Source organism: Chrysochloris asiatica, unplaced genomic scaffold (genome assembly GCF_000296735.1).
Source record: "Chrysochloris asiatica unplaced genomic scaffold, ChrAsi1.0 scaffold00451, whole genome shotgun sequence".
Lineage (NCBI taxonomy): Eukaryota > Metazoa > Chordata > Mammalia > Afrosoricida > Chrysochloridae > Chrysochloris > Chrysochloris asiatica.
In genome coordinates this window covers 1,090,760-1,104,026 of record NW_006408969.1, presented here as the reverse complement: position 1 = coordinate 1,104,026, position 13,267 = coordinate 1,090,760, and the positions used below count along the sequence as shown (strand labels likewise).

The following is a 13,267-nucleotide window of genomic DNA, read 5'->3' as shown; positions in this document are numbered from 1 at the left end:
ACCAGGACTCTTTTTTTAATACTGGATATATGCTAAAGTGATAGTATTTCAGATACATTGGTTAAACCAAACAGATGGTTAACATTAATTTTACTTGGTATTTTTTTTGTGTCTGGTGTTTTAAATACTTTTTTACTGTGACTTGTAGAAAATTTTTAAAGAAATAAGTAAATTACATTGAATTTTTATTGAACTACATTGTTCTGGGGCAGGGTTTCTCAACCACAGCACTGTTACCATTTGGGGCAGAAAGCTTCTTTGTGGTGGGGGCTGTCCTGTGCATTCTGGATGCTGACCCGCATCCCTGGCTGCTATCCACTAGGTACTACACAAGCTCCTGTTGTTAGCTACCTCATAGCAAGAGATTTCTAAGCTGTCTCTACGAGAGTTTTCATCTGCAGAGCCACCATGTGGGTTCAAACCACCAACCTCTTGGTTAGCCCAGCGCTTCACTGTTGCATCACCAGGAACTCCAGCATCTAGCTGTTGCTGTTGTTGTTAAGTGCCGTCAAGTTGATTCCAACTGACACCAATCCTGCATAGGGTTTCCAAGGAGCACCCGGTGGGTTTTAGCCTCTGACTTTTTGGTTAGCAGTCCAGTGCTTATCCTATAGCACCATGCCAGGACTCCAACATCTACCTAGCTCTCCAAACATTGCTAGCTGCCCTCTGGATGGTAACAGCATGCTGGTTGAGAACCACTGGTCTACAGTGAGGACAGTGTACGGTGTGGAGAGACAACAAAACCAGCTACCCCATGGTGGTCCCACACGTGTCAGAGTAGACCTGTGCGTGGTAGGGTGTCCAGTGAATGACTTTACAGAAAGATCGCCAGGCTTTCCTACCAAGGACACATGGGTAGACTTGAGCCTCAACCTTGCAGTTAGTGTCTGAGCATGTTAACTATTTACACCATACCCAGGTCCCCTTCCCTGGCTTGGGGTCCAGGCTCCACCACTTGTTAGCTGGGTGACTGTGGGTATGTTGCTGAAACTCTCTGTACCTAACCTGTAAAAGAAGATAGAGCTCCAAAGGATAAGCACTATACTACGAACCACAAAGTCAGCAGTGGAAGTTTACCAGCTGCTCCGCAGGAGAAAGATGAGGCTTTCTACTCCCAAAACCCTCTACAGGGTCACTGTGAGTTGGAACCGACTCCACGGCATTTAGCAACAATGACAACTGTGAAGAGACCCTGGTTAGTGTGAAAGGTTGAGTGCTCCACTATTAACTGAAAGGTTGGTAGTTCAGACCTACCCAAAGGTGCCCCGGAAGAAAGGCGTGGAAAGCTGCTCCCTTGTAAACTTTGTAGGGATGGGGTCACCATGAGTTGGCATCGACCCAACCGTTATTAAAGAATATCCAACCAAATGCACTACCATTGAGTTGATTCTGACTCACAGTGACTCTGTATAGGGTGTCCAAGACAGCCTCATCCTTTTCTCAAGGGTCAGCAGGTAGGTTTGAACTGCCTACTTTGTGGCTAGCAGCTCAGTGCCTAACCCACAGCACCATCAGGGCTCCTTACCGAATGAGCAAACACCCAGAAAGTGATGGCTCTTGTTAGTGGAAAGAGAAAGCAACTTCAGTCCAACTGACCAGATGTTGTGGGGTGTTTAAAGTTGTCCCATTTCTGAACCTATCTCCTCTTCCGCAAAAGAAACATCCCTCACAGCACGATTAGAATAATAAGACAACCCTGCACCTGGCACAGCATGCAACACAAAACACCCACCCACCAGTGCCATTCAGCCCATCCGGGCTTGTAGTGACCCTGCCTAAGGCTTCCAAGATGGTCAGTCTTTATGGTAGCAGATAGCCCTCTTCCTACAGTGAGGCAGCTGATGGCTTAGAATAGGCACTTTGTAACTCCCAGCATTCTTTTTTCTTTTCATCAAACAATGTATGAGAGCTGTGGGGAGCAGAGCAAGGGGAGGGCTTGACCCTAAGAAGACATTAGTTCTTAGATCTCCCATCTCACCGGCTCTTTTTGTTTTGTGTCTCAAGTTGCTTCCGACCCCTTGGGCAGCCTTCCCTCGGTCTCCATGGGCCCTGCTTGGACCATGATTCCTGTGGGCCAGTCTGTGCTGGTGGTGGCCAGGGGGAGTTGGTGGGCACAAGCCAGATGGAACACCAGCCTCCTCTCACCGGGCCTGAAGGAGCAGCCCCCCAGTAATGTTCAGATCCCCTCACCCCCACAGACTGGGTGCTGGCCAACTTTGCCATGTTGTCATTTGAGTCTTGATCATGTGAGAGATGGGGGCAGGGGAAAGACTGATGCCGACTAAACCCTGTAGGAGGCAGCCTGGAGTGTTGTGTTAGTTCCGTAGCAAAGGGATCAGTTAATAATGTCTGCATGGATGTCAGAGGCTGGAGTACAGGCATATTTGCTGCCCATGGGCTAAGCTGATCAGTGCTTCCTGAAGCAAATGACAATTTGGAGCAGTTTTTCTAGAACATTTGATAGGACATTTCTTGGCCAGCTCAAGTGAGGCTAGGTCCACAGCTCAAGTTCCCTTGCAGCCCAAGGGTAGAAGCAGGTGGCTCCCAGTTGCCTTTGCAGAGGGATGGTGCTCGGATAAATGTACTGATGATGGTGGTTATGTGCTGTGGAGTCGGTTCCGACTCATAGCGACCCTGTACAGGGTTTCTGAGGCTGTAAATCTTTACGGGAGCAGAAAGCCTCATCTTTCTCCCGTGTCACAGCTGGTGATTTCGAACTGCTGACCTTGAGGTTCGCAGTCCGATTCACAACCACTATGCATGCTACCAGAGCTCTTAATGTCCTAGAGCAAACTATGGCCTGTGAGCCAAATCCAACTTTGTTCTATACAGCCCACAAACATTCAATGTTTTTTTGCATTTTTGTTAAACTGCCGAGTCAGTGCCTACCTTTAGTGACCCCTGTGTACAACAGAACAAAACCCTGTCCTGTCCTGCACGACTCTCAGAATTTTTGCTATTTTTGGGCTCAGTATTGCAGCCACTGTGTCAACCTATCTCGCTGAGGGTCTTCCCCTTTTTTGTTGACCCTCTATGCTACCAAGCATGATGTCCTTCTCCAGGGACTGGTTCCTCCTGATAATATGTCCAAAGTGTGAGAGATGAGTGTTTCATATTTTTTAATGACTGAAAAATTTTTTAAAAAGAATCATATTTCTGACATGGAAAGTATCTGAAAGTCACATGTCAGTGTCCATAAATAAAGTCTAAATAAAGTTTTATTTATATAGCCATGCTCATTTGTTCACATACAGTGTGTGACTGCTTTCATACAACAGAGTTGAGTGGTGATGGCAGAAACCAAATACCTTGCAAATCTGAAAGCATTTTTGATCCAGCTCTTTGCAAAAAAAGATCCTGGTCATAGAGAAATAAAAATGTTACACCCACCTAGAACTTTCCAGAAGTCCACAAGTGTGCTCTAGAAATTGCAGCGCTCCCACCTCCAGTCTTGTCTGTTCTGTGGCTTTGCAGACAGTATGGCTTTCATGAAATTGGGAAAGAAAAACATTAGGGGAACTCCAAGTTCTGTTCCCTGTGTCAGCTGTACGTCACCAGTGTGCAGGAGTTAGGAGTTGGTGCTTTGGTGAGATTGCTCACCACTCTTGTTTTAAGAATACACATTTGACTTTGACAAATGCTGTAGTTGTTCAATGACTCCTGAGTACTCACACACATATGTAAAGGAGCCTTTGTCATGCAATGGTTAAACACTCTACCACTAACCAAAAGATTGGTGGTTTGAACCCACCCAGAAGCTCCAGGGGAGAAAAACTTTAAAGATGACAGCCAAGAAGGCCCATGGGCAGTTCTACTCTATCACCTGGAGTTGGAATTGACTCGATGGCACACAACAACATAAAATATATGTAGACGTATATGTATATGTGTGCACATATAGTGCTGTAGGATAAACACTGAACTTCAAGGTCAGTTTGAACTACAAGGTTGGCAGTTCAAATTCATCAGACACTCCTTAGAAACCTTATACAGGGTCGCTATGAGTCGGAATTAACTCAACAGCACTTAACAAAAACAATGTGTGTATGTATGTTTATGCATGTTTATATATGTACGGTGTGTGTATATATGTATGCATGTATGTATATGTATTTGTGTGCACTTGTGCATTCATGTACATATGTTATGTGTATATTCTTGCATACATGTGTGTATGTGCATATGTGTATGTGTATTGTTGTTAGATGCTGTAGAGTCTGTTCTGACTCATAGCGACCATATGTACAACAGAATGAAACACTGTCTGGGTCTGCACCATCATCACAATTGTTGCTATGCTTGATCCCATTGCTGCTGCCTTTGTGCCAGTCCACCTCATTGGGGATCATCCTCTTTTTTGCAGTCTCTCTACTTTACCTAGCATGATGCCCTTCTCCAGGGACTGGTCCTTCCTGATACTATATCCAAAGTGTGAGAGACAAAGTCTCACCATCCTGACTTCTAAGGAGCAGGCTGTACTTCTTTCAACACAGATTTATTCATTTTTCTGATAGTCCAGGGTACCTTTAATACTCTCCTACAACACCATAACTCAAATGCATCGGTTCTTCTATGATCTTCCTTATTCACTGTCCAACTTTCACATGCATATCAGGCTATTGAAAATACCATGGCTTGGACTTGACATCTTTGCTCTTGAAGACTTTAAAGAGGTCTTGTGCAGCAGATTTGCCTAATGTAATGCATCATTTGATTTCTTGACTGTTGCTTCCATGAGTTGATAGTGGATCCAAGTAAAATGAGGTCCTAGACAACTTCAATCTTTTCTCTATCATGATGTTGTTTAGTGGTCCAGTGGTGAGGAGTTTTGTTTTCTTTACATTGAGGTGCAACCCATACTGAATACTGTGGTCTTTGATCTTCATCAGTAAGTATTTTAAGTCCTCTTTGCTTTCAGCAAGCAAGGTTGTATCATCTATATATCGCAGGTTGTTAATGAGTCTTCCTATAATCTGATGCCATGTTTTCCTTCATATAATACAGCTTCTCGGATTATTTGCTCAGTGTAGAGATTGAGTAAGATTGAAAAAGTTGGTATAATTCTTGAATTTCATTATCACTAGCTTTAGTGGTTGGTGAGTAATTTGAATAATAGTGGTATTAACTTGTCTTCCTTGTAGGCGTATGGATATTATCCTATCACAGACAGCATTGTACTTCAAGGTAGATCTTGAAATGTTCATTTTGATGATGAACATTCTTCTATAATTTGTCATTCCCAGTATGGTAAACCATATGATTGTTTGATTCAAAATGGCCAATACCAGTCCGTTTCAGCTCACTAATGCCTAGGATATCAATCTTTATGCATTCCAGTTAATTTGACAACTTCTAATTTTCCTAGATTCATACTTCATATATTCCATATTCCTGTTATTAATGGATGATTACCCCTGTTTATCCTTATTTTGAGTTGCAAATGAAGATCCTGAAAGCTTTCCTTCATTTGTATCATCACGAGTCAGCTCTACTTTGAGGAGGCAACTCTTCTCCAGTGGCATTTTGAGTGCCTTACAACTTGAGGTGCTCGTCTTCTGGCACTACATCTGACAAGATTCTGGTGCTATTCATAATGTTTTCATCTTTCATCACTGTATCTGACTATGTTCCGCTGCTATTCACAAGGTTTTCAGTGGCTAAACATTCAGAAGTAGTCCACCACTCCTTCTTCCTAGTCTGTCTTAGTCTGGAAGCTCAGCTGAAACCTATCCACCATGGGTGAGCCTGCTGGTATTTAAATTACCAGTGTCATAGCTTCCAGCATCACAGCAACATGCAAGCCACCACAGTATGACAAAGTTACAGATGAGTGGTGGGTGTATGTGTATATATGTGCGTTAATGTCTGTGTGCATGTGTGTTTATGTACATGGGTTTGTATGCATTCATAGGTATATATGTGTGCATATATATATGTGCACATTTATGTATTGATCCATGTGTGGTTGTACATTTGAATGTATATGTGTTTATGTATGTACAAGAGAGCTTCAAAAAGTTCCTGAAAGCATTCCATTATCTTTTCATTTTATTTTCCTATGAGCTTTCTGAAGCCCCATTGTACATATAGATTTGAGGGCTCTGTCTTCAGGAGTTGTTAACTCAATAGAGCTGGTTAGGAAAGAGGCACATGGTATCTGAACCAGCCTACACATGGTTCCTCCTTGGTGGAGTAACTGAGGTCCAGGCACTGTGTTGAGGCTAGCTCTGGGGTCTGTCTCTGGGGACCTGAGACCCTCCTACTTTCCCAGAAGCCCCTGCAGGCTCCCCTTCCTGCAAGAGCATCCTGTGAAGGCACATAAATGACAACATGGTGAGGTTTGGCCTCCTGCTCTGGGACTGGGTCTGTTTTCTTGGCTCTGGGCTTTCTCTGTTCCCTCCGTCTCTCTTCTACTGCCATCAGCTCTGCCTGTGTGCTGGGACCCTCAAACCTTGCTGGTGGCTTTCAGTGGATCAGGTGGGCTCAAGTCCCTGGGGTCAGATGATGTTTGGGGTCACTGTTTCCTCCTGTCACAGTCGGGGTCTTTTCTGATTCCTGGGCTGGCCTCAGGGAAAACTGCTTGCTGTGGGGGGGAGAGGCTTCTGAGACCCACATAGGCTTCACTAAAAATCCTTCTTCTACCCAACACAGTCCCCCAGGACCTGATGGATGTGTCTGTGAGCAACCTGCCATCACTATGGCAACCCAGCCCTCGGAAGTCCTCCTGCTCCTCCTGTTTGCAGAGTGGCTCAGCTGATGGAGGCTCCACCAATGGCTGCAACCATGAGAGGTATGAGGGGCTTGAGCTGTGGCCGGAAGGCACCGAAGGATTTAGCAAAGCCTCGTGGGTACCTGTTTCTCACCTGAATCCAGTGGCATGAACATAGGCAATGGAATCAAACTGTGATTAATTCCTGGCCATGGGAAGTCCTGACTGCTGGGTCTTCTGCCTGTATATCAGTCAGGATAAACAAGGTTATGCCATGGTAACCAACAGTCCTACCTCCTCATTTAGCAAAGGTTAATGGCTCATGTATGCTATGTGTCTGTCATGGGTCTGCAGCGGGCTCTGCTTTGTCCACAAAAGTAGTGGAACAGCCGCTACCTTAAACATCATTAGCCAAAGTGATAGAGGAGAAAGTAGTTTGGGAAGGGCTTGAAACAAACATGAAATGTTCCAGACCCAAAGTGACATGACATTTCTACTCACTGGCCCCACCCACAAGAGGAAGGAAGTGCAGTTCTACCACCAGCCTGTAAGGCAGAAATCAGAAATATTAATGTCCATGACACGTGCCTCCATGTTTTCTCCACCACAAAATGAAGGTTGAGGTCTACTTTGAAGTTGTTGAGGGTTTCATTGTATTTGAATCTACAGTCACCACCATGGAAACAGCAGTCAGGATATCACACAACTGATGACTTGGAAAAATCTGTTTCAAAAGATCTATTCAAGGTGTTAAAGAGCAAAGATGTCACTTTGAGGACCCAAGTGCACCTGACTCAGGTCATGGTGTTTTCAATGTGAAAGTAGAATGGTGACTAAGGAAAACTGAGAAAGAATTGGTGCCTTTGGTGTTGGAGAAGAATATTGGAAGTATCAAGAACTGCCAGAAGAATGAGCAAATCTGTATTGTGAGAAGTACAGCCAGATGGCAAGACTTCCTCTTACTAACTTTGGACATGTTATCAGGAGGGACCAGTCCCTAGAGAAGGACACCATGTTTGGTAATGTGGAGGGTTAGTGAGAAAGAGGAAGACTTCCTCTTGAGTCTCAATGAGATGAATTGACACAGTGGCTACAACAATGGGCTCAAGTGTAACAATTGTGAGGATGATGAAGGACCAGGCAGTGTTTCCTTCTATTCTACAAAGGGTCACTATGAGATGGAATCGACTCAATGGCACCTAAGAAAAACAAAGCTTACTATATGTAGTTATTGTAAGGAGCCAGTCAAATAATGGTCTAATGGGCCAGAGAAAGATACCCTGGTACCTGGTTAAGCTCAGTCAGCCAAACAAAACCAAACTCATTGCCATTAAGTTGATTCCAGCTCATAGTGACCCCATGTGTTACAGAGTAGACCTGCTCTATAGTGTTTTCTTTTAATTTTATTGTGTGAAGTTATGTCCCCAGCTCATCCCTCTTCAAGTCCTTGTCTCCTTGGAACTACTTGGCCAATTCATGAGTCTGGTCTTGTCCAGCCTGGCCTGGGAGGATAGATTTCTTCCTTCTTTGTTGGGTCTCTTTCCCAGTGGGTGGTCCAGTATTCAACTGTAGGACAGTTGTGATGGAGGCCAGTGTGAAATTTTCAAAGTCATCTATCCCCTGGTGGTAATGTGGATTAAACATTGGACTGCTAACTGCAAGTTTGGTGGTTTGAACCCACCAGCCACTCTGAGGAAGAATGATGAGGCTGTCTACTCCCTTAAAGATTTAAGGTCTTGGAAACCCTCTAGAGGGATTCTACTCTGTCTTACAGCGTTTCTATGAGTTTGACTCGAGTCGGCAGCAGTGTTTGCTGGACCAGCAGTAGCAGCATCATTTGGGCAGATTCTCAGTCCCTCATCCCCAGACCTATGGATGCAGAATCTACTCTAACAAGATCATTCATGAGCACTTCAGTTTGGGAAGCACTGACCTAACCAGAGATTCTTGAACTCACTTGTGTATCTGAATCACCTAGGGAAGATGGCAAAACAGACTAATGCCTTGGCCCCACCAAGAAGGTCTTAATTGAGTAGGTCTGTGTAGGGCCCAAGAATCCATATGTTGGAGAATCCCCAGGTGACTCTTGGACCATTGCTGTAACCCAGAACCTGTTTACGTAACATCTGCTTACACACCCATAGTGCAGCAAGTGTGCCACCTTACACATAGCAGGATAGCTGTCAATGTAATGCTGTCACCTGAGTAAGCCTGGGCCTCGCCAACCTGAGGACACAAAGGGAGAGAGGATCTCTTTAATTTTTAATGAGTGTAACTGGAGAACCTCAGCCAAGCCCTGGGTTGTTTTTTCTGGAAGCTCCTGGGATGTTCTAGAAATAAATATGCAGACACTTCTCTATTCTTTCCTTCATAACAATGGCCAACAGCAACTTCATCAATCTTTGTGTTTTCCAACGACTCTGGGTCCTTAACTCCTGTCTCTTGTTTCATCCAAGAAGGTTCCCCAAGGTTCTGACTTAGGGAGAGGCTGTGAGACATCACCTACTCTGCAGTCAGCCTCAACTTGACTCATCTGTGTGGCTTTAAAAGTCAGAATTATTTCTAAAAGTTAAAGAATTTCAATTCAAACTGATTTCAGTTAAAAAGAAAGGAAGACAATTCATTGCTATAACTAAGATGTCAAGAGGCACAGTGACTTCTTGCATGACTGGACCCAGAAGCTCACAACAAAAGTCTTCAACTCTCCAGCTCTTGGCTTGTATGTGATAGCACCATTTTCAGGAAGGCCCTCACCAGAGAAGTCTTCCAGCTGCCCTGCCCTCTGTCCCACTGGCTTAAAAATCTCAGGCAAGAAAAAAAAGTCTGTTCCTTAGTAGTGCCAACAAAAGTCCTAGGATTGATGTTCATTGGCTCAGATTGAGTCATGTGACCACCTCTGACCCACTCACCATGTTTCCAACCCCGAGCACATACTGGGTCATCAGCTCCAACCAAACCATAAAGAGAGTTGAGGGAGGGGTGTTTTCTCAAAGGAAAATTGAGACAGACTAGGAAAAAGGTCTTGGTGTTCTGCTTCTAAAAATCGGTCTATGAAAAACCCTCTGGCTGATTTGAGTCTGCCCTCTGAGTACTCCTGCCCAGGAAGCGTGGGGGCCGTGGGCATCTGTTCTAAGTGTCTCCCTCTTCCTCCACCTACAGGGCTCCCTTGAAGCTTCTCTGTGACAACATGAAGTACCAGATCCTTTCCAGAGCCTTCTATGGATGTGCGTATTGCTTTTCTTTGCCAGTGTGGGTCCTTAGGGAAGCATTTGTTGAGTGCCTACCATATGCTGTGCACTGTAGTGTAAGCACTGGACTGTTAACCCCAAGGTTGGCAGTTCAAATCCGCCAGCCACTCCTTGGAAACCCTATACAGGATTACTATGAATCAGAACCGACTCAATGGCACTTAACATCAACTATATGCCAACAGAGGAGCCCTGGTGGTGCAGTGGGTACAGTGCTGGGCTGCTACTGGAAAGGTTGGTGGTTTGAACCCACCAAGAGAAAGCTGAGACTGCTTGCTCCTGTGAAGATGGAGCCTGGGAAACGCTTTGGGCAGTTCTATGCTGTCCTATAGGGTCGCTGTGAGTCTGGTTTGGCCCCCTGTATCTAGTGGTTCAGTAGGTTGACCACTGAACTGTTAATGGAAAGGTTGGCATTTGAACTCACCAGGCACTTCATTGGGGAAAGCTGAGGCAGTCTATTTCTGTAAAAATGTCTCAGAAACACTATGAGCAGCTCTCTGTCCCACAGAGTCACTCAGAGGGGAGTTCACATGATGGCAGTGGATTGGGTGTGGTTGTTGATCCCCCCAGGTCCAGAGGGCTCTGGTTCCTGGGGATGCACAGGTGGTAGGGAGGCGTCTGAGGAAAGGGGCATATTCAGAGCAAATGGGACACGGACTAACATTTGCCAAGTGCTTCCTATGTGCCAGGAGCCATGGTGGTGCAGTGGATTAAGCTGGGCTGCTAACTGCAAGGTAGGCAGTTCAAACCCATCATAGAGATGTACTGTCTCAGAAACCCGAAAGAGCAGTTCTATCCTGTCCTATGGGGTCAGAATTGACTTAACAACCATGGGTTTTAGGTTTTTTGGTTTCTGTGTGCTGGACTTTATGCTAAGCACCCTCCAGGTACCTAGGGTGAAATAGGATAGAGTAGAGGTAGGTGCAGGGCCACCTTTGAAAGCAAAATTGGTGCTCTTGCCCTCAGCCATGGTTGCCGACTTTCTTGGGTATTCTTTTTCAAAGCTGCAGTTTGAGTGGGGATCATTCATGTCTCATATCCTCTCTCTCTGGATTATGGGGACTCCACAAGAGCTTCTCTGGGGTCAGAGGGGGTCTGAGACATTTTCCTGCCTGCCCCCTCCCTGCCTCTTCCAGCCTTTGAGGCCCTGAAATACCCTGGCTTCCTACAGACCAAGGCTGACAAAGGGACCTAGAACCAGGAAGCAGTCAAGCCAGCAGGTGGCTTCAGTCCTCTCAGCCTCAGCTGGTAAAGGGGGAATGATGAGAGTCTGGACTGGTGAGGGTCCAACACGAGTGTGACTGAGCCAACCCTTTGGAATCCTGGTGAGAGGTGTGTCAGATGGTGGAGGGTGATGCTTGCCCCTTCTCGGCAGGGCTTGCCTACTGCAGACACCTGTCCACCGTCAGGACTCATCTGTCAGCTCTGGTCAACCACAGGATTGTGTCTCCAGATGTGCCCTGTGATGCCGGACAAGGGCTGACGGCTGGGATCTGGGAGCAGTACCTACAGGATAGCACAGTAAGCTGACTCGGTGGGCCCTGCTTCTGTCTGGGAGGGCTGCAGGGCCTACTTGTCCTCTGGAGAAGAGACCCACCTGCTATGGGGACTCTGGTTGACATCGTGTGAGCTGCATATGCAAATGGAAGATCCTTACCTCTTCCCCATAGCTTACTTCTGTCCTTTGTGGTGGGCATTGAGCGGGTGGAAAACAGAGAGAGGAATGAATGAACCAGTAAGTATGCATCTATTATTAAGTGCTGGCTGTGTACGCAGACCTGCACACAGTTGGACAATTTTATAATCTAGCTGCAAGTATTTGGTGTGATGCTATTATTGTTAGTTGTTCAGTTGACTCTGACTCCTGGCAACCTTGTGCCCAATCCAGTGCCATCGTCACAGTCGTTGGTACGGCTGATTCCATTGTTCTGGCTCTTGTGTCTGTCCCTCTCAGGAAAGGTTCCCTTCATTTTAGTGACGCTCTACTTTATCAAGGAGCCATGGTAGTGTAGTGGATTGTGAACTGGGCTGCTAAGCACAAGGTCAGTAGTTCGAATCTACCAGTCACTTTGTGGGAGGAAGATGAAGCTTTCTGTTCCCATAAAGATTTACAGCACTGCTTGTCTGTCAGTTTGTGGTACTGTGGTGGCTTGCACACGTGTAGCTGTCATTCTGGAAGCTATGCCATGGGTATTTTAAATATCATTAGGGGCACCCTTAGTGGACAGGTTTCAGCTGAGCTTCCAGACTAAGACAGACTAGGAAAAAGAAAAGACAGACTACTTCTAAATACTTAGTCACTGAAAACCTTATGAATAGCAGTGGAACACTGTCAGCACCAGAATATTGAATATTGAATATTGAAACATGATACAAAGCACCAGAATATTGTCAGTTATAGTGCCATAAAATGAGCCCCTCAGGTTGGAAGGCACTCAAAATACAACTGGAGAAGAGCTGTTTCCTCAAAGTAGAGTTGACTGTGATGACAGGAATGAAGTAAAGCTTTTGGGACAGGGACTTTCATTGCTGATGGGCCACAACTCTAAATGAGGAGAAACAGCTGTAAACATCCATTAATAGTTAGAACATGGACTGTACGAAGTATGAATATAGGAAAACTGGAAGTTGTCAAAGATTGAATGAGCAAACATCGATATCCTAGGCATTAGTGAGCTGAAATGGTAATTTTGAATCTGACAGTCACAAGATTTACTATGCTGGGAATGACGATTAAAGAGGCACGGCATCACATTCATCATAAAAAAAAAATTTCAAGATCTGTCTTGAAGCACAACACTGTGATAGAATAATATCCATAAGCCTACAAGGAGTCCTGGTGTGGCACTGTAGAATAAGCACTGGACTGCAAGGTCAGTGGTTCAAACTTATACCATCTGCTCCTTGGAAACCCTATACCAGATCACTATGAGCTGGAACTAACTCAAAGGCAATTAACAACAACAACAACAACAACATCAAGGAAGGCCAGTTAATACCACTATTATTCAAATTTATGCATTGGATGGCTGCTAAGGTGGAGGTGTAGTGAAGGTCGCTGTCAGCAATAACACAGAATACCAGGCAAAAAAGAACCAGGACAGAGCTCCAAAACTCGGACCCACAGAAATAGGAATATTTTAAAGGTTTGAAGGCTTATAGCTTGTGGAGTTTGGAGCTGAAGTAAAAAATCGCGTACTTTTGAATCTCCCGGGCCAGGCTGGGAGGCCTGAGCCCACATCTTGGGTGAGACCAGGTGGCAAGATGAAAAAGGGGCCACAGAGACGCCATGGAAAAACGCCGTGGG

The 13,267-nt window shown here is 45.3% G+C and overlaps 1 protein-coding gene across 4 annotated transcripts in view; it reads left to right on the top strand.

The window, feature by feature from the left end:
• The window catches only part of SGSM1 (small G protein signaling modulator 1), a 92,000-nt gene that overhangs the window by 27,587 nt on the left and 51,146 nt on the right, over positions 1 to 13,267 (top strand). For 2 of the 4 annotated variants that reach the window (XM_006877269.1, XM_006877267.1), the window contains exons 11-14: positions 2,008 to 2,172; positions 6,655 to 6,793; positions 9,872 to 9,936; positions 11,336 to 11,481. In XM_006877269.1, the coding sequence (XP_006877331.1) occupies positions 2,008 to 2,172; positions 6,655 to 6,793; positions 9,872 to 9,936; positions 11,336 to 11,481 (515 nt within the window). The remainder of the gene's footprint in view (positions 1 to 2,007; positions 2,173 to 6,654; positions 6,794 to 9,871; positions 9,937 to 11,335; positions 11,482 to 13,267) is intronic. The other 2 variants (XM_006877270.1, XM_006877268.1) reach the window with 1 other exon arrangement.